The sequence below is a fragment of the Amblyraja radiata genome, chromosome 46 (genome assembly GCF_010909765.2).
Source record: "Amblyraja radiata isolate CabotCenter1 chromosome 46, sAmbRad1.1.pri, whole genome shotgun sequence".
Classification (NCBI taxonomy): Eukaryota; Metazoa; Chordata; class Chondrichthyes; order Rajiformes; family Rajidae; genus Amblyraja; species Amblyraja radiata.
In genome coordinates this window covers 8,194,028-8,220,169 of record NC_046001.1, presented here as the reverse complement: position 1 = coordinate 8,220,169, position 26,142 = coordinate 8,194,028, and the positions used below count along the sequence as shown (strand labels likewise).

Genomic DNA, 26,142 nt, shown 5'->3' with positions numbered 1-26,142 from the left:
AAGGTTACCTAATTAGTGCTAAACCATAGGCAATTATGTGCTGTATGCCAATACCCCACAAACAACTCACTTGAGAATGTCCAAATTCATTTTTCAAGATGCTTACAGTCCAAAGTAGAATTTCAAACTCTGTCTGGAGTCAGTAAAGATGCGAGAAATCAGTTTGTTTTATAACCACTTTCCACCATATCCATTAATACACTCGAGACTTCGAGACATAGGGAAACATGTTGTGACAATTTTCTTTCTGTGGGGTCGAGGCATCAACGATGAAGATCCAAATTTTGTTTGCTGCGTTGTATTGAATTTGCAGCAGCACCATATGGCCTCAGCATCCATAGGCCTTCTGTTCCGTCACCTCTGCTACAAGTGTACACAGTGTAAACACAGGATCCTGATCAGCTGCTTTTTAGCTAACCATGGCAAGCTACACTCACATTTACCATCGTGTTTGCACGAGTGATCGGATGGACAACGGACAGAAAATGTTACAGGCGAGTCAATGACAGCATGCTGGATAGAGGCCATGAAATGTTGGAGTCAGGCAGGCAAGAGAAGACTTGCAACAATGCCTCTACAGTCCAATATCCTGCTGCAAAAACAAAAACCAGGCGTGGTATGACATGATATCATGTAAACAAGGAAACAAATATTATACTGCCAGATATGGAAGAAGCTGGACAGAATGAAATGCCCGACTGTAGAATTTGTATTAGAGATCATATACAAAGAAAATTTTAAGACGACAAAGAATATTGGCACATGAATTTGTAGAAAATGTAGTCCAGCAACTTGAAATGTTGACTTTATTGGGGGACTGGAGGGTGTTTTTTCTTCAAATGAGGAAACAAGCTTTAAACCAATTACAATTCAAACTATTCACGTGTGTGGATACATCTAACATGAAAATTGCAAATTTATCAAGTAGTGAAATGGTGCTTAGACAAGGAGTTTTACATCACATCACACTACCTGCCAGTCTGTAGGAAACAAGTCACCAGGTTTATATCACATACCACCCATTCTGATCAAATATTTTATTGTTCTAGTAAATCAAGGCCTGTTAGAAGACAGAGTTGGAAAGAAATGAGGGAATGGAATGTCACGTTTTTCTTAATGGATAGTTAGGTGGTTGCAGACTAAAATGCTTTGGGCCACCTGAATTTCAAAAAGAAAATGCTGCACAACAGGATTTAGCAGGTTATTTCATGTCTGTACACGACACACTGGATATCACCCAATGCTATTTTACTATCCAATTCCCCATGGACCAGCTAACCTGTCATTAGTCCCTTTTGCTATTTAGCAAAATAAACAAAACTCAGTGGAACATTAAACAAAAATCCCACCATTAAAAATTGGAAAAAAAAGTACTTGCTGCTGGTTGCCATGATCAAAGTAAAGCCAACAATGAAGCAAATGAGACACAAATTAACTTCATTTCTTGATTGCACACACAAGCTTGTAGTCTCAATTACTTCAGTTATTTCTATTTAAAAAAACATAGCTAGCAGGGAGTGTACAATGATCAGACAAATACCTGTGCACAATCTTGGTACAACTTGTGTCTTAAACTAAGTTACCCTGGTCATCAGGTTTTCACCACCTTTGGGTTGGAAAGAGAATGAATAATGACCGAGTCATGTGGTATGCAGTATAAATTAGGAAACAAATCAGATGGATGGCAGTTGATGTATACAATGGTAACCAACATCTCTAAACCCATTTCATCTGATGCCAACACTCAAATATCAGAAAATATTAACCGCCATCTGTCTCTCTCTCTCTCTCTATATATATATAAAACAAAATCACATATCTACTACCCCTTTGCGTTCAATAGAATTGAAATATTCCACACCGGGCTGAGGAATAGGTTGTATGGTGCATCTTCTCCAAGTAGCCTTATTTCTAGAACTGCTTCCATCATGTGTCTGGCAGAGTACATATTGAAGAAGTTCCCACAATCTTATTCACCCCCCCCCCCTCCCCTATCAGGGTTTTAATTCGCTTAAATGTTTAAAAACATGGTGCGGCAATAGTATCATGACAAATAAATCACGTGCACTTTCATTTACAAATCAGAATTTTTTTTCCAGCTTGCACTGTTTTTAAACAAAAGCAACCTCTTTAATTAACAAATTTCACTCAGTTGTACAGTACCTGCACAAAGCTCCACTAAGATTATCTCTTGGCTGCAACAGTGATGCGCAGTCCATGCCATTGCAGCATCTTATTCCTCGAGGCAATTGTACAATCTAGCAGTTGTAATTAAATAAGTCATCTAATTCCGGACATCTTGCAAACACCATTACTGCAAACTGATACACAATAGGGAAATAAAGCACATTTTCAGTTTAAAAAGTATCCTAAAAAAAATCTACTTGATACACATTTAAAATATTCTTGGTAAAAAAAAAAGCAAGGTGTTATCAGACAATCCCAAAACGTTCTGCTCTTTTCCTCTTCTTTGCCTGGGGAAAAAAGGAATGGAAAGGTTTAGGTTTATTATTGTCACGTGTACAAAGTAGAGTGAAAAGCTTTGTTTGCATGCTATCCAATCAGATAAGATAATACTATACATACGTGCAAACAAGTCAAACTCAAGAGCATTAGGTGGAGCAAAGTGGAAGATACAGAGTGTAGAATATAGTTCTCAGCATTGTAGCACATCTCAGTTCCAGAGACAAAGTCCAATGTCAACAATGGGGTAGAGGCGAATTGGACAGTACCCTAGCTTATGGAAGGATCGTTCAGAAGCTTGATAACAGAAGGGGTGATTTACAATTACGATAATTTTCTTATTACCGGCAGTTTCCTGGTTACTAATGCCCAGCTAAGTGGCATGCCTACATACGATCAAGCTCCCGTAATATAAATTCAAAAGTCTGACATTCCTCCCTACAGATGGCAAAACTACACTCATCTTTCTCTCAACTGATAGTAATTGTTCTTTCTTACCAATCTTATGTTTTGATACCATTCATTACAATGCTGTGGTAATACAGTTATCATATCAAGCGAGTTCTATGTATTTACAGATAAAACTCGACTTACAGATGCCTGTACAAAGGGGACCCATTCATTACCTGGGAACAGCCTGTTCATTAGATCAACTCTAATGATCTAACTACTATGATGGTTATACCACTATGACAACTCATGGATCAATGGGTGATCAGGACCCTCATATCCACCATCATTCTCTTCCAGATGGAATAAATTATGCACAGCCTGTGGAAGGTTTCTATAGCATATTTAATGCTATACCAACAGCCGCTTAACTGGAATGCAATTAAATCCAATTAGTCCACACTGCGAGCTTCATGTGAAGAAGGAATTGAATTGCACCTTGGTGTACATGACAATAAACTGAGCAGAATATACAAATGAGAGGAGCCCATTGAGACAGTTCTTGCATTCCATGGTGCCACAGCTGATCTATATCTGAATTCCACCCACCCATGGTCCCATCGCCTATTGAACCCTGCACTGACAAAAGTCTATTCATCTTTGATTTAAAATAATTAAATCAAGACTTTGTCAGTTATAATCATATTACATTATTTAATCACTTCATAGATTTCAAAGTACTAAAACTAACAGCCAAAGGTTAATTTATGCAACTGATTATGAACAAATTTAAAGGGCAGAGCTGGTGGGTTTCCAAAGTGTTAGATAATTGTACTAGTTTGATTACCTCCACATCATCTCCACCTCCTCCTGAACTGGTCACAATTCCAAATCGCTCCTTCCTCTTCTTCATCTTCTCGTCATCTTCAGTCTACAAGAAAAACAAATACACATTAAAGATTGTGATCAAAATTGTTCGAGGGCAGAAATATTCAGCTCAACAGGCCTGCACAATGCAACATAATACAAGGCAGACATTAGTACTGAAGAATTGACACTGGAGTAAAACCAGAGGACTGGGATTGTACTGCGGCCAAAAATCATTAAAAATTTGAAATGAATAGGTCAAAAAAGATTCATAACAGCTAATGTATTGCACAAGTTTCAATGTTTCCTGTGCCTCCAGGACAGCAAAGGGTTAATGTAAAGTAATTCTTCAGTTAAACCCAAGTAAAGCATAATGACATTGGTGGGGCAGATAATACACCACTGCATTAAGAATTCATGTAGTCATGTCTCAATCAGCTAGAAATAGAAAACATATAATTGGATATCAAACTTTCAGAATATCCCTTATTAAATGGCTACAAGACTCTAAATGCTCTAGTTTATTGGTAATACACCTCTTTTGATGCACGCAAGTAAAAAAGACCCTGAAATTCAGCCTCCCAGCTTTCACTGTTTTGCAAACATCACTCATCAGTGCAACACAAAGCAGCTTCAAAATGGTGAAGTATGCTATGCTGAATTAAGCAGGACAATCTGTTGGTATCAAGTGAGATTCTGCCCTATTAAAGGGACTCAAGTACAGAATAGCCATGTCTTGGGTATGTAGCAATTTGAAAGACAAACAAGAGGCTCTTACTGATGACAAATGATTTAGTGTTGACGATACCAACAAACAACAGTACAATGTGATAGGCCGACTTCTTGGATTAGAATCAGACCCCTGAAAAGTAGATTTTCAATTCAAAAGCAACACATTAAGTTGGAACCAGGGGGAACAAAACAGACTGTTCTCAGTACCCTTTTCTCCTCAGGTCTACAGGCTGCATTTCAAGCGCTTATTGGCAGTGTTGCTCTCGAGCTTCTCTCGGATGTCATAATGCTTACCTGACATTTGGCTCTGCAGAAACAGCAATTTTCTCCAATTCAGTAAGTGGGAAGGACAGAGTTTGTGTCTTTGGTTCCTGGCATAATTGTTCCCCAATTTCCCCCAGATTTGTGTCCACCCTGCGATTGCATCCAAGATGTATGTTTTTGATTCCAAGTCCAAATAGTTACAAACCGCAAACAAAGTTCCAGCACTGATCCTTGTTGTACCTTTCCACCTTACCCCACTGTTTAATGTCGATGCCCAATAACTAGCTATTCTACCACTCACCTCCTAACTCTATATTTTCTCCGAGTGTGTGCAGCACCTTACTAAATACCTTCTGGAAATGTAGATAACTGACATCTAATGAATTATCCTTATCTATTCTTTCCATACAACTCAGAATACTGTTCCCTCAATCTCTCCTTTAGCTCCTTAAACTCACCTCTGACCAAGCTTTGGTCATTTGTCCTGGTAGCACATTATGCCACTCAAGTCCTTGATGCTAAAGGCACTACATAAATGCGAGGTATTGCTGTGTACTATTTCGTAAGGTGGCGCAGCGGCAGAATTGTTGCCATACAGCAAATGCAGCGCCGGAGACCCAGGTTCGATCCTGACTACGAGACTACGAGCTGTCTGTACGGAGTTTGTACGTTCTCCCCGTCACCTGCGTGGGTTTTCTCCGAGATCTTCGGGTTCCTCCCACACTCCAAATACGTACAGGTTTGTAAGTTAATTGGCTTGGTGAATGTAAAAATTGTCCCCAGTGTGTGTAGGATAGTGTTAATTTGCGGGGATCGCTGGTCGGCGCGGACCCGGTGAGCCGAAGGGCCTGTTTCCATGCTGTATCTCTAAACTAAATTAAAATCTAAACATTTTTTTCCCAACGGTGCTGGACAAATTTGAAAAATTGAAAACCCCATAATAGAGTCATAGAGTGATACAGTATGGAAACAGGCCCTTTGGCCCAACTCGCCCATACCGGCCAACAATGTCCCAGCTACACTTCCCACCTGCCTGCGCTTGGTCCATATCCCTCCAAACCTGTCCTATCCATGTACCTGTCTAACTGTTTCTTAAACAATGGGATTGGCTGATCATCCAACTCAGTATCCCGTACCTGCCTTCTCTCCAGGGGATCAGAGGGTATGGAGAGAAGGCAGGTACGGGATACTGAGTTGGATGATCAGCCATGATCATATTGAATGGCGGTGCAGGCTCGAAGGGCCGAATGGCCTACTCCTGCACCTAATTTCTATGTTTCTATAGTCCCAGCCTCAACTACCTCCTCTGGCAGCTTGTTCCATACACCCTTGTCCCATGTGTGAAAAAGATACCGCTCAGATTCCTATTAAATTTTTTCCCTTGTGTGAGGTGTGGGGGAGGGGGGAGATGGGGTACCACCATGAGGTACCACCTCCAGTTTAAATTCCATTTGGAATATTTTGGAGGACCAAGAAACCAAGAACCTTTCACCTTGAACCTATGACCTCTGGTCCTCGATTCCCCTACTCCAGGCAAAAGACTCTGTGCATTTACCCAATCTATTCCTCTCATGATCTTATACACCTCCAAAAGGTCACCCCTTATCCTCCTGTGCTCCATGGAATAGAGACCCAGCCTACTCAACCTCTCCCAATAGCTCACACCCTCTAGTCCTGGCAACATCCTTGTAAATCTTTTCTGACCCCTTTCAAGTTTGACAATATCTTTCCTGTAACATGGTGCCCAGAACTGAACACAATATTCGAAATGCGGTCTCACCAACGTCTTATACAACTGCCACATGACCTCCCAACTTCTATACTCAATACTCTGACTGATGAAGGCCAAAGTGCCAAAAGCCTTTTTGACCACCTTATCTACCTGTGACTCGACCTTCAAGGAACCATGCACCTGTACTCCTAGATCCCTCTGCTCTACAACACTACCCAGAGGCCTGCCATTTACTGTGTCGGTCCTGCCCTTGTTCGACTTCCCAAAATGCAACACCTCACACTTCTCTGTATTAAATTCCATCAACCATTCCTCCGCCCACCTGGCCAATCGATCCAGATCCTGCTGCAATCGTTCACAACTTGTTAATCTGGCCCTGTATGTTCTCATCCAAATCGTTGATGTAGATGACAAACAGTAACTGGCCCAGCACCGAACCCCGAGACACACCACTAGTCACAGCCATCCAGTCTGAGAAGCAACCTTCCACCATTACTCTCTGCTTCCTTCCATGGAGCCAATTTGCTATCCATTCAGCCATCTCTCTTTGGATCCCATGCGATCTAACCTTCCAGAGCAGCCGACCATGCGGAACCTTGTCGAACGCCTTACTGAACACGTGGACCCTCTCCGTCTCTATCCATAACTATTTTAAACCTAATTGAACTGTGGTCACTGGTTCCGAAAGACTCCTCCACACACACACTTCATTAACTTGCCCTTCCCAATTTCCCAATACTAGATCCAGTGTTGCCCTCTCACGTGTGGGGGCCTCCACATACTGCTTAAGAAAACTCTCCTGAACACCTTTGAAGAATTGCACCCCATCTGAACCCTTCACACTATGATTTTCACAGTCTATATTGGGAAAGTTAAAATCCCCCACTACAACAACCTTATTTGACCTGCAGCTGTCTGCAATCTCCCGGCACATTTGTTCTTCTAATTCCAGTTGACTATTCAGGGGTCTGTAATACACCCCCAACAAAGTGATCATCCCTTTTTTGTTCCTCAGCTCCTCCCATATAATGAGCCTCACTAGACGAACCGTCCGTAATGTCACCTCTGAACACAACCGTGACATCCTCCTTAACCAACAATGCAACCCCACCCCCCCCTCCTGTTTTCCCCTCGCCCTGTCTCTCCTGAAGCTCCTGTACCCCAGAACATTCAGCTGCCAGTCCTGCCCCTCCCTTAACCAGGTTTCAGTCATGGCTACAATGTCCCAGTCACTCGTACCTGTCCATGCCCTAAGCTCATCTGCCTTGCCCGTCAGGCCCCTTGCATTAAAATCCGTGCAGTGTAAACCAACCCTCCTTCCTCGCTCTCCGCGTTTCACGTGCCTATTCTGTCCACTAACCTTTCCCACACCACCCTCCATACAAACTTCTAGCCTCTCACGTGCCTCTGTCCTGCATGACATCCCACCCCCCTGCCAATCTAGTTTAAACCCTCCCGTGTAGCATTCGCAAACCTCCCCTCCAGGATGTTGGTCCCCCTCCAGTTTAGGTGCAACCCGTCCCTTTTATACAGGTCACCCCTGTCCCAGAAGAGATCCCAATGATCCATAAATCTGAATCCCTGCCCCAACTCCTCAGCCACATATTGATTTCCCCTATCTTCCTAATCTTACCTTCACTAGCACGAGGTACTGGAAGCAATCCTGAGATCACTACCCTGCAGGTCCTGCATTTCAGTCTTCTACCAATTCCGTAAATTCTTGTTGCAGAACCTCCTTCCTCTTCCGACTTATATAATTTGTGCCAACATGCACAACAACCTCCGGCTGCTCCCCCTCACTCTTGAGGATGCCGTGCAGCCGCTCCGAGACGTCCTGGACCCTGGCACCAGGGAGGCAACACAACATCCTGGAGTCTCGCTTGTTGCCGCAGAATCTCCTGTCAGCACCTCTGACGATGGAGTCTCCCACCACTATGGCTCTGCCCGACGTCACTCTTCCCCGATGAGCCTTGGCACCAGGATTGGAATCAATCTAGTGTCATCCACTCCCAAGAGGGCATACCTGTTTTCAGTAGGTACAGCCAACTTCTACAATCCACGTTTACTGCTCTTTCTTACAGGCACCCACCTTCACTCTTCCTGTATCCTTGGTGTGACAATCTCACTGTAGGTCTTGTCCAGGAAACTCTCGTTTCCCCAGACAAGACAACTAGTACAGGAGGATTCAACGTAATCTCTTTCCCTTTTGAAACTTCAAATGTTTATACAACATCAGATGACAAGAAGTTTGACAGGAGAACAGATCAGCTTTAGCTACATTAAAGCTGGAGTTGCCATTGCACAAAGTGGTGTAAAGTTGTTATTTACAAAAAAGTCCAAACAACTGAATTTGAAAAGCAGCTTCTCAAACAGGAGCAAAGTTTTTACACCAAATAAATTCTTTCGCACTGTATGCATGATGTTGGTTGAACCGCACTGGTGATAAATAATTTACTTTGTGGCAATGTAAACTTATTTTCTTGCACTTGCTTCCATCAATGCAACTTACACTGAGAAACTAATGGCTAATGGCCCATGTAACACAGAGGGCCATTGGAGATATATATATATATATATCTCCAATGGCCCTCTGTGTTACATGGGCCATTAGCCATTAGTTTCTCAGTGTAAGTTGCATTGATGGAAGCAAGTGCAAGAAAATAAGTTTACATTGCCACATATATATCTATATCTATATCTATATCTATATATACTAGACCAAGTGCAGACACGTTGGGTCTGTTCCCCCAACGTGCGGTTGGGGGGGCGGCATGCAGCATCACACACACTAACTATCCCCCCCCCCTTGATATTATATTAATATTAGTAATTTGCTCCTTTTACCCCATAACCACCCTATCTACTGACGCATAGCCCCCAACTTGCAGTCACATCTAGAGAGGAGGGGGGGGGCAGAGAGAGAGGAGGGGGGGGGGGGGGCAGAGAGAGAGGAGGGGGGGGGGGGCAGAGAGAGAGGAGGGGGGGGCAGAGAGAGAGGAGGGGGGGGGGGCAGAGAGAGAGGAGGGGGGGGCAGAGAGAGAGGAGGGGGGGCAGAGAGAGAGGAGGGGAGGGGCAGAGAGAGAGGAGGGGGGAGGGGCAGAGAGAGAGGAGGGGGGGGGGGGCAGAGAGAGAGGAGGGGGGGGGGGCAGAGAGAGAGGAGGGGGGGGGGCAGAGAGAGAGGAGGGGGGGGGGCAGAGAGAGAGGAGGGGGGGGGGGCAGAGAGAGAGGAGGGGGGGGGGCAGAGAGAGAGGAGGGGGGGGCAGAGAGAGAGGAGGGGGGGGGGCAGAGAGAGAGGAGGGGGGGGGGGCAGAGAGAGAGGAGGGGGGGGCAGAGAGAGAGGAGGGGGGGGCAGAGAGAGAGGAGGGGGGGGGCAGAGAGAGAGGAGAGGGGGGAAGAGAGGAGGGGGGAAGAGAGGAGGGGGGAAGAGAGGAGGGGGGGAAGAGAGGAGGGGGGGAAGAGAGGAGGGGGGGAAGAGAGGAGGGGGGGAAGAGAGGAGGGGGGAAGAGAGGAGGGGGGAGAGAGGAGGGGGGGGGACGAGGAAGGGGGGGGAAGAGGAAGGGGGGGGAAGAGGAAGGGGGGGGAAGAGGAAGGGGGGGGAAGAGGAGGGTGGGGGGGGGGGAAGAGGAGGGGGGGGGAAGAGGAGGGGGGGGGGGAAGAGGAGGGGGGGAAGAGGAGGGGGGGGGGAAGAGGAAGGGGGGGGGGAAGAGGAGGGGGGGGGGAAGAGGAGGGGGGGGGGGAAAGAGGAGGGGGGGGGGAAAGAGGAGGGGGGGGGAAAGAGGAGGGGGGGGGAAAGAGGAGGGGGGGGGGAAGAGGAGGGGGGGGGGGAAAGAGGAGGGGGGGGAGAGAGGAGGGGGCGGGAAGAGAGGAGGGGGGGGGGAAGAGAGGAGGGGGGGGGTGGGAAGAGAGGAGGGGGGGGAGAGAGGAGGGGGGGGGGAGAGAGGAGGGGGGGGGAGAGAGGAGGGGGGGGAAGAGAGGAGGGGGGGGGAAGAGAGGAGGGGGGGGGAAGAGAGGAGGGGGGGAGAGAGGAGGGGGGGAGAGAGGAGGGGGAGAGAGGAGGGGGGGGATGAGAGGAGGGGGAGAGGAGGGGAGAGAGGAGGGGAGAGAGATAGAGGGGGAGGAGGGGAGAGAGGAGGGGAGAGAGGAGAGGAGAGAGAGAGGAGGGGGGGGGAGAGAGGAGGGGGGGGAGAGGAGGGGGGGGAGAGGAGGGGGGAAGAGAGGAGGGGGGGAGAGAGGAGGGGGGGGAGAGAGGAGGGGGGAAGAGAGGAGGGGGGGAAGAGAGGAGGGGGGGAAGAGAGGAGGGGGAAGAGAGGAGGGGGAAGAGAGGAGGGGGGGAGAGGAGGGGGGGAGAGAGGGGGGGAGAGGGGGGGGGGGGGAGAGGAGGGGGGGAGAGGAGGGGGAAGAGAGGAGGGGGAAGAGAGGAGGGGGAAGAGAGGAGGGGGAAGAGAGGAGGGGGGAGGGAGGGGGGGGGGGGGGGAGTGAGGGGGGGGGGGGGGGGGGGAGAGGGGGGGGGGGGGGGGGGGGGGGGGGGGAGGGGAAGAGGAGGGGGGGGGGGGGGGGGGGGGGGGAAGAGAGGAGGGGGCCAAAACCGGTCAAGAACAGAGATTTAGTAATATAGATTTTTTAAATTATAAAGTAACCTCAATTTAATTCACTAGCATCCCCCATCAAAAATAACTTGCTTAAAGCAAATCCTTATCAAGTTGCACGCAACGACAACAATGCTCTGAAGGTGGGAATATGGATCACGGCAGCAGGACAAATTAGAAGAAATTCTCTCCAACCCTACTATAAAAATAAAAAAAAGTCTGAAGAGGGGTCCTGACCCAAAATATCACCCATCCATGTTCTCCGGAGATCCTGCCTGACCCACTGAGTTACTCCAGCACTTTGTACCTATTCCATGTTCTCCAGAGATGGTGCCTGTCCCGCTGAGTTACTCCAGGACTTTCTTTTATTGTAAACCAGTATCTGCAGTTCCTTCTTTCTACATTCAAATTGCCCTGACGCAAGTAGTCAACTCAACATTGCAAATTAGTCTTTAAACACCAAGAAAATGACATTTAAAACAAATAATTTGAACATCTGACTAACATAAGGAACATTCGGAAATTACAAGTCTCAAAATAACTCCAAAGTATATTTTAGTACATCTTGAGAGAAGCACTTGGATTCAATTTGCAGTGTAAATAAAAACAGAACAAAGCAATTGAGTGAAAAATAAAACTTAAAAAGTCATAAGAGGAAGGAGAGAAAACAAAATCACAGTCAGCCTCTCTTGCCGTTGAAGTCCATTTTCTCCACATTCAAATACTAGAATTGTTTTTTTGGAGAATGCACCTTGGATGCAGACAAATAAAGAGAACATTTTAATATTACTGGATTGCCAGAGTTTACCGATCACTTTCGAAACTACACAAATGTATTTTTAACGTGTTCAGCATCTCATGGAGGCTGACACCTCAGGGTATCACAGGAAGACATTAAGAAAAATGTGACAGTTCCATGAGGAAAGGATCTTTTTCATTTCAAAATTAGTCTTGAGGAGGAATTTAAAAGGCCGGAGGGAAAGCAGGACTGTACACACACACCTAGCTTTGATGGGCAGGTTTTGTTCATTGGCTTAGATATTTCAATCCCTGGCCCCTCAAGTTTGCATTGTAAGCTGTTACCACTGTGTTATGGAGTGGGATGAAGCAGATCGATACAGTGCTGTGGACAGACAAAGAGACGGTGCACACGTCAATCACAATCAGTCCCTTCGCACAGCAAACGGCCAATGACAATGACAACTTCACTGGGCTACAATTTTTGTAGCTGCCAGTGGTGTTCATCCTGCTGTCAACACTCATTACACCAACTAGCGTGGTTTGACGGAGGGCGCCACAAGAGCTCAGGAGGGGGTAGAAAGAACATATTGTTGCCTTAAGTGGCTCGCACAAGCAGTACTCTTAACACAAAGCCAAATTGTTTGCGGACTCAAGGCAGCAAAAACCGCAGGTGACAGATGGAGCCCATTGAAGTGTGCTGCATAATAAAAGTTTACATTCACTGCATGCACGAAATGGAATGATGGCTGAAATATGTGTAGTTTCAAAAGTAATGGCAACGTGGATATTTAATGCAGAGAAGTGTGGTTTCAGTATAAAGCAAGTGGGTCATTATCTCACAACATGCTGCAAGGAGTCTAAATGGGGACAAAATTTCAAACACCTTATGGTAATTAAACTTTTAAACTTGGTTGGAAAAAAGACAGTAGGTGTTAAACAATTAGTCAGTCTGGCAAAGACAGGTGACTTCCAACCTACAAGCCAGATTTGTCCATCCCCTCCTTTCTGCCATGCATCAAATCAACATTACTCATTGCACTCAACTAGCAATACCACAACCAGCACTTTGCAAAATGCACATTAGGTGCAATATATATTTTCTGAGGTATTATTTATATATTTTGGTCACTGGAAAGCTTCAAACAAATATTGTAACTGTAAGGTGCATCAGCAACAGTTGTAAACGTTAATTAGATTCCAATAGAACAAGACTCAGGTTAGCAACGAGTAATTGGACGTAGGAGTCAACACGCCTCCAATTATTAAATGGAACAGAGGGGATTGACAAATTCAGTTCCTGTTTTGCACTGCAACAGCATTATAAAACAAAGGTCCACTACTCATTTATTCTCTCATTAGGTTTATAAAGCTTTAACAATACATTATATAATGAATGGTTTCAGTAACACAAATAACATCAATATCCAAGAATGATTTCATAAGTGTGTCCCATGACCCAAGAACACTTATCTGTAGCGAACACATTCAAAATTATTTCAAAGCTCATCAAGACAAACACATGTAATCAAAGGTCTCATGTAATCAAAAGTCTATTAGCCAGAACCTCCACTGCAATTCTTCATAATCAATGTGCGCAAATTCCATTAAAATAATAAATGGAATTTACATCCTGCTGAGGTGTGCCATTTCTTTGCAAGTAATGTTTTAAAGTTGCCTTCTTCTCAGTGACTGAAGGGGCCCATCCCCTCCTTAGTTTCATAACAAAGCAATATGAAAAGGAGGAAAAGCGAACAAAATTTGGAAATTAAGCCTATCTGTTTAAAACAATTGCAACTCAACCATTTCCCAGCCCTCGCATGAAAATAAGTTCCAACTAAAAAAACCCAATTTGCATCTTAAATTGAGAGGTGGCACCTACCTTTATTGAGAGTGACGAAACATTCATACCAAATCTTTCAGCCCTCTCTCTCAATTTTTCTGCACTGATCTGAAAATTAAGAGTCATCTCTCAGAATACTTAAGTTTGATGTATTGCAGTCTAGCTAAATTGTACTTCTCCCTCCCAATATGGTCAGAATAACGCCTGCTTTCACCACCTATAATACACTAACATGCACCTTTAAAAGGAGGGTTAATAAAGTGTATGGTCACAAATCGTGGGACAATTAAAAAAATTGATATTCATAAGTCAGACATTGAAGCATGGAGATGAAAAACAATGGTTAATCTGTGCCTTGAATGTGGATGATCTTACAATGGATTGCAAAGGAACACACACAACATTTGAGATCAAGAGATATTGATTGGAAAATATTAAATGCAGGAGATGAAACAAGGATGAAAAACCAGAGAGGCCTTTAAGATCAATTTGAAATAGATATTGGAATTCATATGACTGTAAATAATGTGCTTTTACAAATACATGTAAATTCATATACTCATAAAGGTCAATTCAGGTTAGAGCATTGTTGCATATGATGGACTCCACCTTTAGACCACAGGTTGCAAGCTATTCCAAATGGAAGCCATTTTAAACACTGGACAATCTTCTTTCCAACTTTAGTTCCAGCAAATCAAAAGACTTTAAAACCAAAAACAATTTATTTGTTACCATATTTGATTCCATAGGAGCACAAAGTTTGGAGGGAATAGATCAATTACTCAAAAATGCTGATGCAGAACAAATGAGATACAGGACTGATGGGAAGCATATTCATAAACTCACCACAGGTTTAGTACTTCCAGCAGTACCTGAAAAAGAAAAATTACCCATTTTTACACATCAGCTTGGACAACATTTTAAGGCACGAGAACAGTAAAGACATGCTCAAACATTGACTAGATTACTGTATGGTCATGTCTTTCATGGCCTTGTGTAGCACTGACACTAAGTACTGCATTGCATAGATTAAGTATGCTGGAATAACGTGGGATATTATAATTTAAATTGCAACAGCAAGAAAAACAATTTAATGCACGTCCAACAGAAAGATTTTTTTTTAAATCTTGATACAAATAATCTCTTTTGTTGGATATATTGAGACGGGAAAAATGTGTATTATACATATTAGTTATTTCTCCTCCACCAGTCACTGACATTGCTATTTTAAATACACTGACACCAAGTTTACTAAGTTTGGGGCAGGTTGGATGATGTTGCTGCTCTTGGTTTTCTTTCTCAGGTAAATTCTAAGTTTAATAGCATCTACAATTTTGGGAACACAGTGATTTTGTACTTACCTTTTGTTGCAATAGGTAGCCCAAATCTGTTGTAGAAATAAAGAAAATGGTTAGATTCGCAGAATAGAAAAAGGTACTGTTAGAATCAGCTTGCTCCAAAAGGCCATTTGGGGGAAAAACACAGCAGATTGCTGCATCAATGCTGCCATCTGCTGGACAGTATTTTAATTCAAATAGTTGGAATGGTTTGGACAAATTAGAATTAAAACAGTACAGGAGGCAGCAATTCATGCAGAGCAAGGTCATTGATCTTATTCCCCAGTTCCTTCCCCAAAGCTCTGAAAATATTTCTGCCTTTTCCTATCCAGTTCCATTTTTATAGCCCAGATTGACTATTCTATGTCGATGACAGCAGGGAACAGCTTCGCCGTCGTTACACTATTGAACATATCTCTCGTACTAGGGACAAACTCATGATCTTCAAATCTATTGCGATGTGGCCCTTGCGCTTTTCCCCCCTTTATCTGTATTTTCTCTGTGGCTGTCACACCAGATTCTGCACGTTGTTGATTATCTCTTTTGCACTGCCTGTTGCGCTCATGTACAAAATGACCTGCTGGGATGGTATACAAGAGTTTTTCACTGTATCTTGCTACACAAATCAGGACCCGAACATGTGGCGAGTTCTACAGCATAACCATTCTGCATTAAAATGTTTCCACCCCACTCATTGACCCTTTTGCCCAAAGTTTAAAATCGTGTGTCCTGATCCTTGGAGCAACTACTAATGAGTACACTCTCCCTCTACTTACACCATCTAAACAGTTTTGTACACTGCTTAAATCCCTTGACCGTCACTGCTTCTAGAACAACAGCTTCTCCAATCTAACCTTGTAGCTGAAATACCTCTTTCCTGGTATACATTCTCATTTTCTTAAGCTTCAGCCCCAAATGCTGTCCAAGTGATATTCTCTGTGTTAACTATATTAATTCTTAGCCTCTTCTAATAAATTTTAAATGGCATATTGCCTAAATATCATATTCATTTACACTTCTATTTATGTTACAGACTAATTATCTATGAAAACTGGAGAATGAAGAACTGGAGTTAAGGACGATAGTGGATACAAGTAAATGTGAAAATAGATATTCAAGTAAGCAGGTATGTTTACCATTGCTGCTCACCAATGAACGAGACAATATCTATATAATTGCTCACATCACCCTTGCATGGTGCTCTCTGTATTGGTTACATATGCACAACATATGACAACAGTTCCACTGCCAATATGATTGAAAGTTTATTTTTTTTATTCCCCAACACAAGATCAACACTTCAGTCTTAAGGTTGGAATGTATTTGCAAATCTTAATTTTATGCAATAGTTATTACCGTGCAGCGCGAGCAGCTTTCTTACTCTCAGCTGTCCCTGGCACATTGAAGCGCTCTGCTCTTTTCTTTAGCCTCTGTATGTAGAGAAGAAAAAGATTAAATAACATCAAGTTCTTTGAGAGCAAAAAAAAGAAATTATGGGGGTAATATAATTATACAATACAGTAACTCCAAGTGTATGGAGTACAAATGTAATTTTAAACAAAATAAGTAGTCAAGATTAGGCCAAAACAATTGCCATTGTTGCTGTCATTTTCCCTCCAAGTTGAGATCACCCAAGGGTCACAATCGAGTTACACAATGGCACTTAAAAACCAGACACAAGCTTCAATCCAAGACTTCCCAACTACTTACCGAACTACTGTACCCAAGAGAGTATCCAATATCAAACTCCAATATCACCCATTATTATATTTAAATATGCTTGAGGGAAGGCCTCTGATGATGGTATACAGATACTCACCTGGAACAATCGCCACTTATCAGACAGTAATTTATATTGACCAAACCTCATTCAACACTGATGGTTATAGCACCTTAAATGCTCCATTTTACTTTGGGTAGAAACAATTGTACTCGCCTACCTGCAACCTAGTTCACAGGAAATTGACAAACTTACGAATTCTTTGCATTTGGTTTCAAATAATGCAACTAAAACCTCAAAAGTTCAAAATCAGCCAATGCCACAGGGAGAATGATGTTTAGCGCCATTATAATTTAATGCCAATGACCAGGAATTAGCATATTTACCTGCTGCGTCCATTCAGAGTTTAGTACAGTTATGATAGTGGTCACTTGCTCATAAGACTTTAGCATTGCTATAATCTGCCACAATACAACCAACAAATTTAGCGCATTGTCCAATTTACTGCCACATTTTAGTGTAATTATAGACCGGTGCCACCACTGCCCAATGTAGCGCCATTTCATTCTGAGCCGCCACTAGCCAGTTTAGCATCATTTTGCTCTGAGCCGCCACTGCCCAATTTAGCGCTATTTAATTCGGAGCTGCTAGTGCCATTATAAACCTCCGCCAATGTCCAGTTTAGTGCCGTTATAAAGCACTGCCAATGCAATGTTTAGCGCCATTTTGTTCCGAGCTACTGTTGACCATTTTGCTGAGCCGCTACTACCCAGTTTTGTGCCATTATAAATTGCTGCTTGCTGCTCAGTTTAGTGCCATTTTTGTCAGAGCCGCCAGTGTCTAGTTTAGCATTTCATTCTGCCACTGCCACGTTTAGCATTGTTTCGTTCTGCCGCCACCACTGCCCAGTTTAGCGTCATTATAAGCAGCCAATGTACAGAGATTAATACTGCTATAATGTACTGCAGTTGTCTAATGTTCAGCTGTAGTAGTCTCTTACCTGTGCCGAGGTTAATTGCAACAAGTGCAGAGACTTTAATGCTACTATGGTTATAGAATTTAATGATGCCATAATCTGCCACTAAATTGACTAGAATTTAGTGTTGCCATTGTGCAGAATTTAGCACTTATAATCTTCTGCCAGTGTCTAGATTTGTCACACTTACCTGCAGCCCTTGTCCACACTTTCACTCTTAACTAACTGGTTACACTGTCCAGATATTAACACTGTTGTATCTGCTACCACAGCCACTCGCCTGCGTTTAGTGCTCCTTTTAGATGCTGCAGGAGTCCACTGGAGTCAGCACTGCTATACTTTTCTGCCTTTGTCCAGAGCTCAACAATGTTATTAAACTGTTGGCAACCAGAGTTATGCCCCCCCAATACACTCTTAGTATGTACTTTTCAGTGTTTTTTTGTATTCAAATTCAGAAATATCAGTGAACAAAAGGAATGCGGGTGGATGGGTCCTGCACATACCACAAAGAGCACTGGTAAGGCCATGGGCATGCTGCAGCTGTGCGAAAGTTATGCTGAAAACCTTCTGTTGCGACTCATCAGCAATGTACCTCAACCTATTGCATCACAAACACAACCCACATACGGGTTATACAAGTCATCATGTAATAGGCAAATCACACTCACATGAACACACCAGCTGCAAGTGGTGGAGACTGTGCCAGCAACCCCAGTTATTAGAGGTACAAAAGAGTGAAAAGTATGTTCAAATAATAAATGGATACTAGGATTAGTTATATTGTTAGATTAAACATTTAATTGTGGTTACCAAATATCTACAAGACATGCAGTCGTAAAAATGATTATTAGTGCAAGTAAAACACAAAGTCAGGGAAATTTGCAAAAGTACCTTGATACTCACCTCGCTCTCTGTCATTGGTCCCACTATTTTAACCAACTTCTTTGCTGCAGATCTGAAAAATAAACACTTTTAGAATAGGGAAATCAAAAACATCTGATATTCATTTTAAATAGCAATAACCCTCCTCCTTCTCCCCCTTCCCCACCCAAAAAGAGACCGTTTTTAAATTAAGAAAAAGTGGTAGATTATAATTTGCAAAAAATCTTGCACCAGACCCAAAAATGTCACTCATTCATCAAGGCAAGAGTTCTAGGAATTGGACAATGATTCACATTCAAATGACCCAGTTTGAAATCCACGCTGGATCACCATTCCAAAATTATTGCTACACAGTAGGTCATAGAGTATGAGGTGGACAACCAGAAAATTAGAATTAGATTCCTTTATTGTCATTCAGACCTTTCCGTCTGAACAAAATTATGTTACCTACAGTCATACACAGAACCAATAAAAACAAAACATACAATAAACACAAATTAAACATCCACCACAGTGAGTTCACCAAGCACATCCTCACTGTGATGGAGGCAAAGTCTTAGTCTCCGTCTCTTCCCTCCTTGTTCTCCCTCTGAGACATCACTAGTGATCTTTAGGATCATACAGCATGGAAACAGGCCCTTTCACCAAACATGTCCATGCCGACCAAGTTGCACCATCTACACTAGTCTCAAATGCATGCGTTTGGTCCATATCCCTCCTTTCTTACCCAAGTACCTGTCCAAATGTATTTTAAATGTTGTCTCTAGCACCTGCCTCAAACATCTCCTCTGGTAGCTCATTCCATATACCCACCACCATCTGCGAGAATAAAATTGCCCCTCAAGCGCCTATTCTTTTCCCTCTCACCTTTAACCCATATCATCTGGCTCTTGATTAACCCTACTTTGGGGAAAAGATTGTGCATCTAATGTACAGGTTAATCAACCTATAAAGAGCAATGTTGAGGACAATATATGTAGCACACTCCTCATTAATCTTAAAGTAGCATCTTAGAGCAGAATTAAGATTGATTGTAGGCTGAACGACAAAACAATTTTGATAAGCCTAATTTAGCAGTAAAACTTGAAACATCAAATATTCAACACCCAACCATAGCCAATAAGATTATTTCCACCTTGCATTGAAAATATTTAAGTTATGAACAATATCTTCCCATTACATTCAGTGCTAGCACAAGTGCACGTTTGATTTCCAACAAGACTAGCTAGCTGCTTTTGCAAAGAGGTACTCAATAGCCAGAACTGCAAATCAACACTGGGCAGGTCAAATCAGAAAACATAATTTTTCCTAAGAAATTGTATCAAAAATGTGAGCAGAATGTGTAGTTTATCAGCACAATTCCAACTCTCTGTATATAGATGGCAAGTTACACAGCAAAATAATGCAAAACTGAAATTAGTAATATTTACTCTTCTGGTTCCTTGGCAGCAACAGTTTGACCTTCAACTTCTGGCTCAGCTTTCTGCTGCTGTTCCTCTTCCTGTGTGAAGTGAAGAACATCAATGTTTTCAAGAAATAAGTATTTATACTCTACAATTAAAACAACAAACACTTTAGTCTTTGCTGAAACATAGGAGTTCAGGGTAAAAATGTCAATGCATACTGTTTTCCAGTGGCTAACATGAGAGATGCAGAGACATCATGCTCCATCACATCTCCAGAATTTCCAATATTTTGACTGTTCTCCATGAATAGTGGCAAGAGAGAGGTCAACTCAAAGTAGTGTATTTATTCCACATAATCATCTTTGATAGACAAATATCTCTAAATATCTATATACGTGTGTGCGTATATATTTTTTGGCCATTGATTCGTTACTCCACCAAAACCAGACGCTAACATGCAGAGATTTTTTACCATTTCGCTAGCTATTTCACTTTTACATTCGCTCATCCACTCAATAAATTTAGTCATTTTTCTGTACACATTTTTAATAAACCCCCCCCCCCACTCACTAACTAACTAATTTATTCGCCTCCCGCTGGCCAGCGACCATAACGGCTGCTGCCGCCCAGCTCTCCTCCAAAAACGCCGACATTTTTCCCATTTCGCTAGCGATTATACTTCCTCCCCCCCCCCCCCCGGCCCGGCTCTGTCACGCTAGCCGAAGCCAAAGATCACCTGCTCCCCCCGCTGCTTTTAGAATTCCTCGCTGTCTTGCACTCTCTGAAAATCCCGTGCGTCAACGGCCTGTCGGCGCATTGAGGGCGTACGCAGCTTCTCGACGCATACGCCCGTTGCGCCATGACGTCAGGCCGCCCCCCCCTCCCTTGCAACCGCGCGTTGCGGGAACAGACCCAACGGGTCTGCACTTGGTCTAGTTAACTATAAAACTCATTCAGCTCATTAAAACATATCAAATTTAAACTGTTCTTCTTCCAAATATCCCCGTATTCTGCAGTGTTCATGAATATTTGCTGCACTCCTTCAATTGCCACATCCTTCCCAGAATATGATGCACTAAAACTGCTCAGCACTCACACCAATATCCCATATTCCATAACTTTGCTAAATAACCAAATAACTGGAGCTTGCTTTTATTTTCTTAAAGGCATTTTTCCTGTTATACAAGACTGAGATTTTGATCAGCTATGAAAATGCCCTATTTTAAAGCATAAATTCTTCTAACTAATCTGACTGAGTATAGAAGTTGGGATGTTATGTTAAAGTTGTACAAGACGTTAGGCCACATTTGGAATAAGTGTTCAGTTTTGGTCACCCTGCTATATGACGGACATTGTTAAGCAGGAAATAGTGGCTAGTAGGTTTACAAGGATGTTGCCAGGACTCGAGGGCCTGAACTATAGGGAGAGGTTGAACACACTAGGACTGTACTACTTAAGAGGGCAGGAGGATGAGAGGTGATCTTATAGAGGTGTTACAAGTGATAGCAGAATTGGGCCATTCGGCCCATCAAGCCAACTCCACCATTCAATCATGGCTGACCTCTCTCTCCCTCCTAACCCCATGCTCCTGCCTTCTCCCTATAACCCCTGACACCCATACTATCTACCTCTCTCTCTCGCTCTGCCTTAAAAAGGTGTACAAGATCATGAGAGGAATAAATAGGGTGAATGCACAGAGTCTTTTACCAAGAGTAGGGGAATCAAGTACCAGGTGACATCAGTTTACAGTGAGAGGGAAAGATTTATTAGGAAACTGAGGGGCAACTTTTTCCACACAAAGAGTGAAGTAGTTGAGGCACATAGTATAACACGATTTAAAATACATTTGGACAGATACATGAATAGGAATGGCTTAGAGGGATATGGGCCAAATACGGATAGGTGGGACTAGTGTAGATGGTGCATGTTGGTCAGCTGGGGCAAGTTGTCCAAAGGGTCTGTTTCTACGATGTGTGACTCTAATCAAGAATACAGTGCAAAGCGATATGTTAAACTTGGTAATTTCAAGGCAACACACATTCTCAACACTCAGCCAAGGATTTAGATACTGTTATCTAATTTTCCCCAGAGATTTAATAGTCAATAAGTTTGATGAACCTTTTTGAATAACGTATACAAACCCATAAATCTCAGCCTATCACCCAACACGATGTTGCCTCCAATGCCAAATCTCATAATGCAAAAATGTAAACAGTCACATGCTCCATCACATCTCCAGAATTTCCAACATTTTGACTGTTCTCCATGAATAGTGGCAGGAGAGAGGTCAACTCAAAGTAGCGTTTTTATTCCTCAAACACACTTAACGATTGAGCATTCAAATCTCATGGGTGAAGAACTTAAAGATTCCCAACGCTGGGTGAAGAAATTACTCTGCAGCCGAGTTCAATCCCTTAGCCCGAGATTGCTCTCATTGCACCCCAGCCCAAGGCTTTCTTGGCATCTCCCTTAAGGCCCAAGAATATTGTTTCAATGATATTCTATTTAAGAAACATAAAACAGACCCAATAGGTCATGACTGCAGACAAGTTGACTTGCTCATCTCCACAAACCCAGTACCATCAGTAAAAAGAGTCACACAGAACCCCAGATGTGAATTGCCATATGTAGAACTAGACAAAGATAGCTTTAACTAAGTGTTTTAACGTTGATGCCACAACATTCCGGTGAGCAACGATACACTGAGATGATATCTACCTCTGTATCTTCAGCTAGAACATCTTCTTCATTCACTTCTTCCTCAGCTGCAACAGAAAGTAGCATATTTAAACAGGACCATTACTAGTTGGATCTCACAGAAGAACTAGATTTAACAGTTAATTACCTACATATTCAGTCACTCTATTGAAGGTCAAGCTCTAGAAAGTATTAGAATATTGTAGTTTAAAAGGAAGCACAGCATAAAATAAAGAGCTTTCCCTAGAATTAGGGTTAAAGAGCACACATACTTCACAACAAAATATCTTCAGCCCCCTCCCCTTATATGCTGCATTTGCTGTGTGATGACATTAAGCTCATACACTGTAACCAATACGACATATATTGCACATCACTGTTAAAGCATACGACAGAAATATTTTCTAGATGGATTCAAGATTTGTAATCGTTAACCAGATCTGCTTGCTTACCTACTTTTCTTGATAATAATCTATTGTATTGGTGTTTTATTGAATTATTCAGCCAAAAAGGGGCATCACAGCCTGGTGCATGCAAAATTAATGCTAATTTACTACTTTAACCCAGAAGCACAAAACAGACATGTGCGCTCATAATGTAACTTTTCCCTGCTCTCCATGTGCAGTCTGTCTGAAGTGGTGAGCTTTTCCGTTATTTTTAAGTTTTGTTCGAATATCCAACTATTTATATGGCCAACATCAGCTGACTCAGTACAGAAGCCACAAACGATATAAATATCAATTTAATTATTGTTTTAAACCACATTGCAATTAAATGCATGTTAAAGGATAGTGACCATCATTTTAACATTCTTTTTATTTCAACATATAAAACTCACATATAATTGTCTAGGCCATAATGAAAAAATGCAGTAGAACTCCACATGGAGAAGACTATGGTTTCAACTAGGTCTTTTGAACAGATTGAAGAGAAAATACACACTCTTCCACCGCACAACTAAAATAGTGACTTTGAACAGGGATGAGCTGCAAGAACTGCAATTGCATCCAAAGTCCGTGACAACATACAATGCATGACGCAAATAAAAATAAGGTAACCATTTGGCTCACTTTAACAAATACATGCAAAACATCCCATCCTGTCAAAGCATCTGATTAAGACAAGGGATGCCATAAACTTTGATTTCATTAACTTAAAAACCTTAAAGTCCATTTCTAATCATTCTTGACTTAAAAATCATGAATTTGCTTGTTTCCCACTGTGTACTCATTACCCAAGCAATCCTTAAAAAAACAACTTACACAATATATAGCACCAAATGTTCATCAGAGAATCTGACTTGAGAACATTGTGGAAAGGATAATTAGATACATGGGCTACATTTAAAGAGATTTTTTTTAATACATCAGTAAGCATATGCTTAAAGAAACTGGAACAAAATTACACTGAAGGCAAAACCATGAAATCATGAGTTTTCAAACATAAATTAGTGACAGGAAGAAATCATATGATAGTATAACTTGGAAGGGTACAGATTGAGCAGTTTGATCAACTACTGCTAATGCTGTCACCTTTTATAGCGATCAAAAAGTGTATAATTTAGAATTAATTTAGATTACACTTAACAACTCAATGGACGTTGTTTGCAAGTTCAATGTCTGGTTAACGAGAAATAATTCACAATCTGACATAAGTACATACTAGATTAAATTAGGAATGTTGAACAAGCTTTATAACGTGGGGTATATGTAGTATAAATAGTAATTTAAATGTTACCATGTTCTTCCAGGTAAGCCTGCAGTCTCTGGACGAGATCCTGTTTGTTTCCTTTAGAATCTAGTCCTCTCGAAACACATTCTTGTCTCAGTTCAGTCAACTAAAATAAAGTGAAAACAAAGGTTGGAATTGTGGAGGCTTAGATTCATCCAGTCATCCTACTGTTTCCACATACCCTTGTATCAAAAAAAATAATCCTATGCCCTCATTATACAATAGTTTGTCTCAACTACTTTATTTTCAAACTCTGAAGAGGTTAATTTTTCTACCAGAAGTTTAAAATTGATGAACCTTCAACTCCTCAATTGAAGGAGACAGCATTTGTTACTCACCTCGTTACAGCCTTTAATAATTTAAAATACTTTCCTCTATTCAAAACTGTATCAGCGTTGCTCCTCACAATCTGAGGATCAATCAGTTATTTGTACCATGCACATTTCCCCTGCTCCTGCCACCCCCCACAATTTAAAAAAATTGTGACGTTTATTATACAGCCCGAATTGCTTCCAAATTTAGGTGGCTGTTACAAGTCAGATTACTGGGTCTGCCATCACATAATAACCTAGAATGGGTAAGAAATACGATTTTTCTTACTACAGGCCATTATTATGTCCCCCCCCCTCCTCCTCCTCCTCCTCCCACAAGGCAATTAGATAGCTTTCTGATTATTGATACTGAATGGTTATTCCAGATTTATTGAATTACTTGAATTTAAATCTCCCAGCCGCTACGGTGGGATGAATTCATGTCACGGGATCAATGTTCCAGGTGTCTGGATGCAGCTCCAGTAACTTAAACACTATATCTCGACGTGATTCAGATTTTGTTTCTGAAAAAAAAACAAAAAAAACTTATCCATCCACGCCTTCAGGAATTACATCCCATGTGATACGACTTGTAACCCATGAGGATACAGGCGTGTACTCGACCCTGGTTCCGACGGTTCATTAATCCACTAGGCCGTGTGGGAGCCATGTGTTGCTCCTCATCACGACGTTTATGCCGCTTAAAGCGTTGGGGCGGGAGGCAGTAATGGTGGGTGGCTTTGAAACAGAAAAATACCCCCATCCTCAGAGCGACAGTTGCGGGGAGAGGGGGAAGGGGTGGGAATCGACCGCGGCAAACAGCCTCCCCCCCCCCCCGCCCGGGTAGCGTCTCCGGGAGGACAAGCAAGTAAAAGATGAAGCCTAGCGGCTGCTTCGTCTTCTGAATGCATTCCCTGACTCGCGAACCTCGGCTTATCCTGTCCCCAAAGATTCCCCTGAACCTCGCCTGGGTTTCAGCTCCCTGTACCTTCAATTTGCTAATGTCTACCCCCGTCCTGTCCGCCATCTTGCCAAACTCTTCTCCTCCCACCGCCGCTCGCCACCTGTCCAATCCTGGACCGCGTTAGTCACGATCAACAAGACGCCGCGCCATTGGTCCCCGTAAGATAGCGACGACAACTTGGTCATCCGTTGCTATGGCGCCCTGAAGTAAAATTAATATAGAAACTAATGGAGGTAAATTTAAAACGCTTTTATCAATATTGAAAATAAAATGTAAAAATCCACACAGTCCTAGCGAGGTGCCAACAATCTTTTAGTAACAAAAAAACAACAATCCTTACAAATTGTCCTTTCACTACAAATTGTCCTTTCACCCTGATTTTCTTTTTCTAACTTTTATTGTTTCTAACTAACAGCATTTAATTGTCCTAAACCAAGAGTCAACCAGTTGTCACATGCAGGCCAGCTGGGTAAGGATGACAGATTTCCTGACCCGAAGGATAT

The 26,142-nt window shown here is 42.5% G+C and overlaps 2 protein-coding genes across 5 annotated transcripts in view; both read right to left on the bottom strand.

Moving 5' to 3' along the window:
• Positions 1-778: 778 nt before the first annotated feature.
• On the bottom strand, positions 779-25,768 carry LOC116968733 (SAP domain containing ribonucleoprotein). Of its 4 annotated transcripts, none has more exons than XM_033015533.1 (11): positions 25,664-25,768; positions 24,371-24,470; positions 22,655-22,701; positions 19,961-20,031; positions 18,552-18,603; positions 16,309-16,382; positions 14,977-15,002; positions 14,462-14,487; positions 13,655-13,723; positions 3,701-3,784; positions 779-2,474 (listed from the first exon to the last, which is right to left on the bottom strand). In XM_033015533.1, the coding sequence occupies exons 1-11, from the start codon at positions 25,700-25,702 to the stop codon at positions 2,433-2,435; spliced, it is 630 nt and encodes a 209-aa protein (XP_032871424.1). In that variant the 5' UTR covers positions 25,703-25,768; the 3' UTR covers positions 779-2,432. The 4 variants fall into 4 exon arrangements, with proteins under 4 accessions (XP_032871424.1, XP_032871426.1, XP_032871423.1 ...); XM_033015532.1 differs by having other exon boundaries at positions 2,074-2,474; positions 18,540-18,603; XM_033015535.1 differs by lacking the exon at positions 13,655-13,723.
• pan2 (poly(A) specific ribonuclease subunit PAN2) overlaps positions 25,720-26,142 on the bottom strand; it is a 65,232-nt gene continuing 64,809 nt past the window's right edge. Inside the window, exon 27 of the mRNA XM_033015529.1 lies at positions 25,720-25,840. Coding sequence (XP_032871420.1) covers positions 25,821-25,840 — 20 coding nt within the window. The 3' untranslated portion in view covers positions 25,720-25,820. The remainder of the gene's footprint in view (positions 25,841-26,142) is intronic.

Excerpts from the sequence above, each read along its gene's own strand:
- LOC116968733 (XM_033015532.1), bottom strand. The coding sequence starts at position 25,702 with ATGGCGGACAGGACGGGGGTAGACATTAGCAAATTGAAG. Across the intron at positions 14,488-14,976 it reads GCTACCTATTGCAACAAAAG|GTACTGCTGGAAGTACTAAA; the intron begins GTAAGTACAAAA and ends TTTCTTTTTCAG. Across the intron at positions 13,724-14,461 it reads CTGGAAGTACTAAACCTGTG|ATCAGTGCAGAAAAATTGAG; the intron begins GTGAGTTTATGA and ends CTTAATTTTCAG.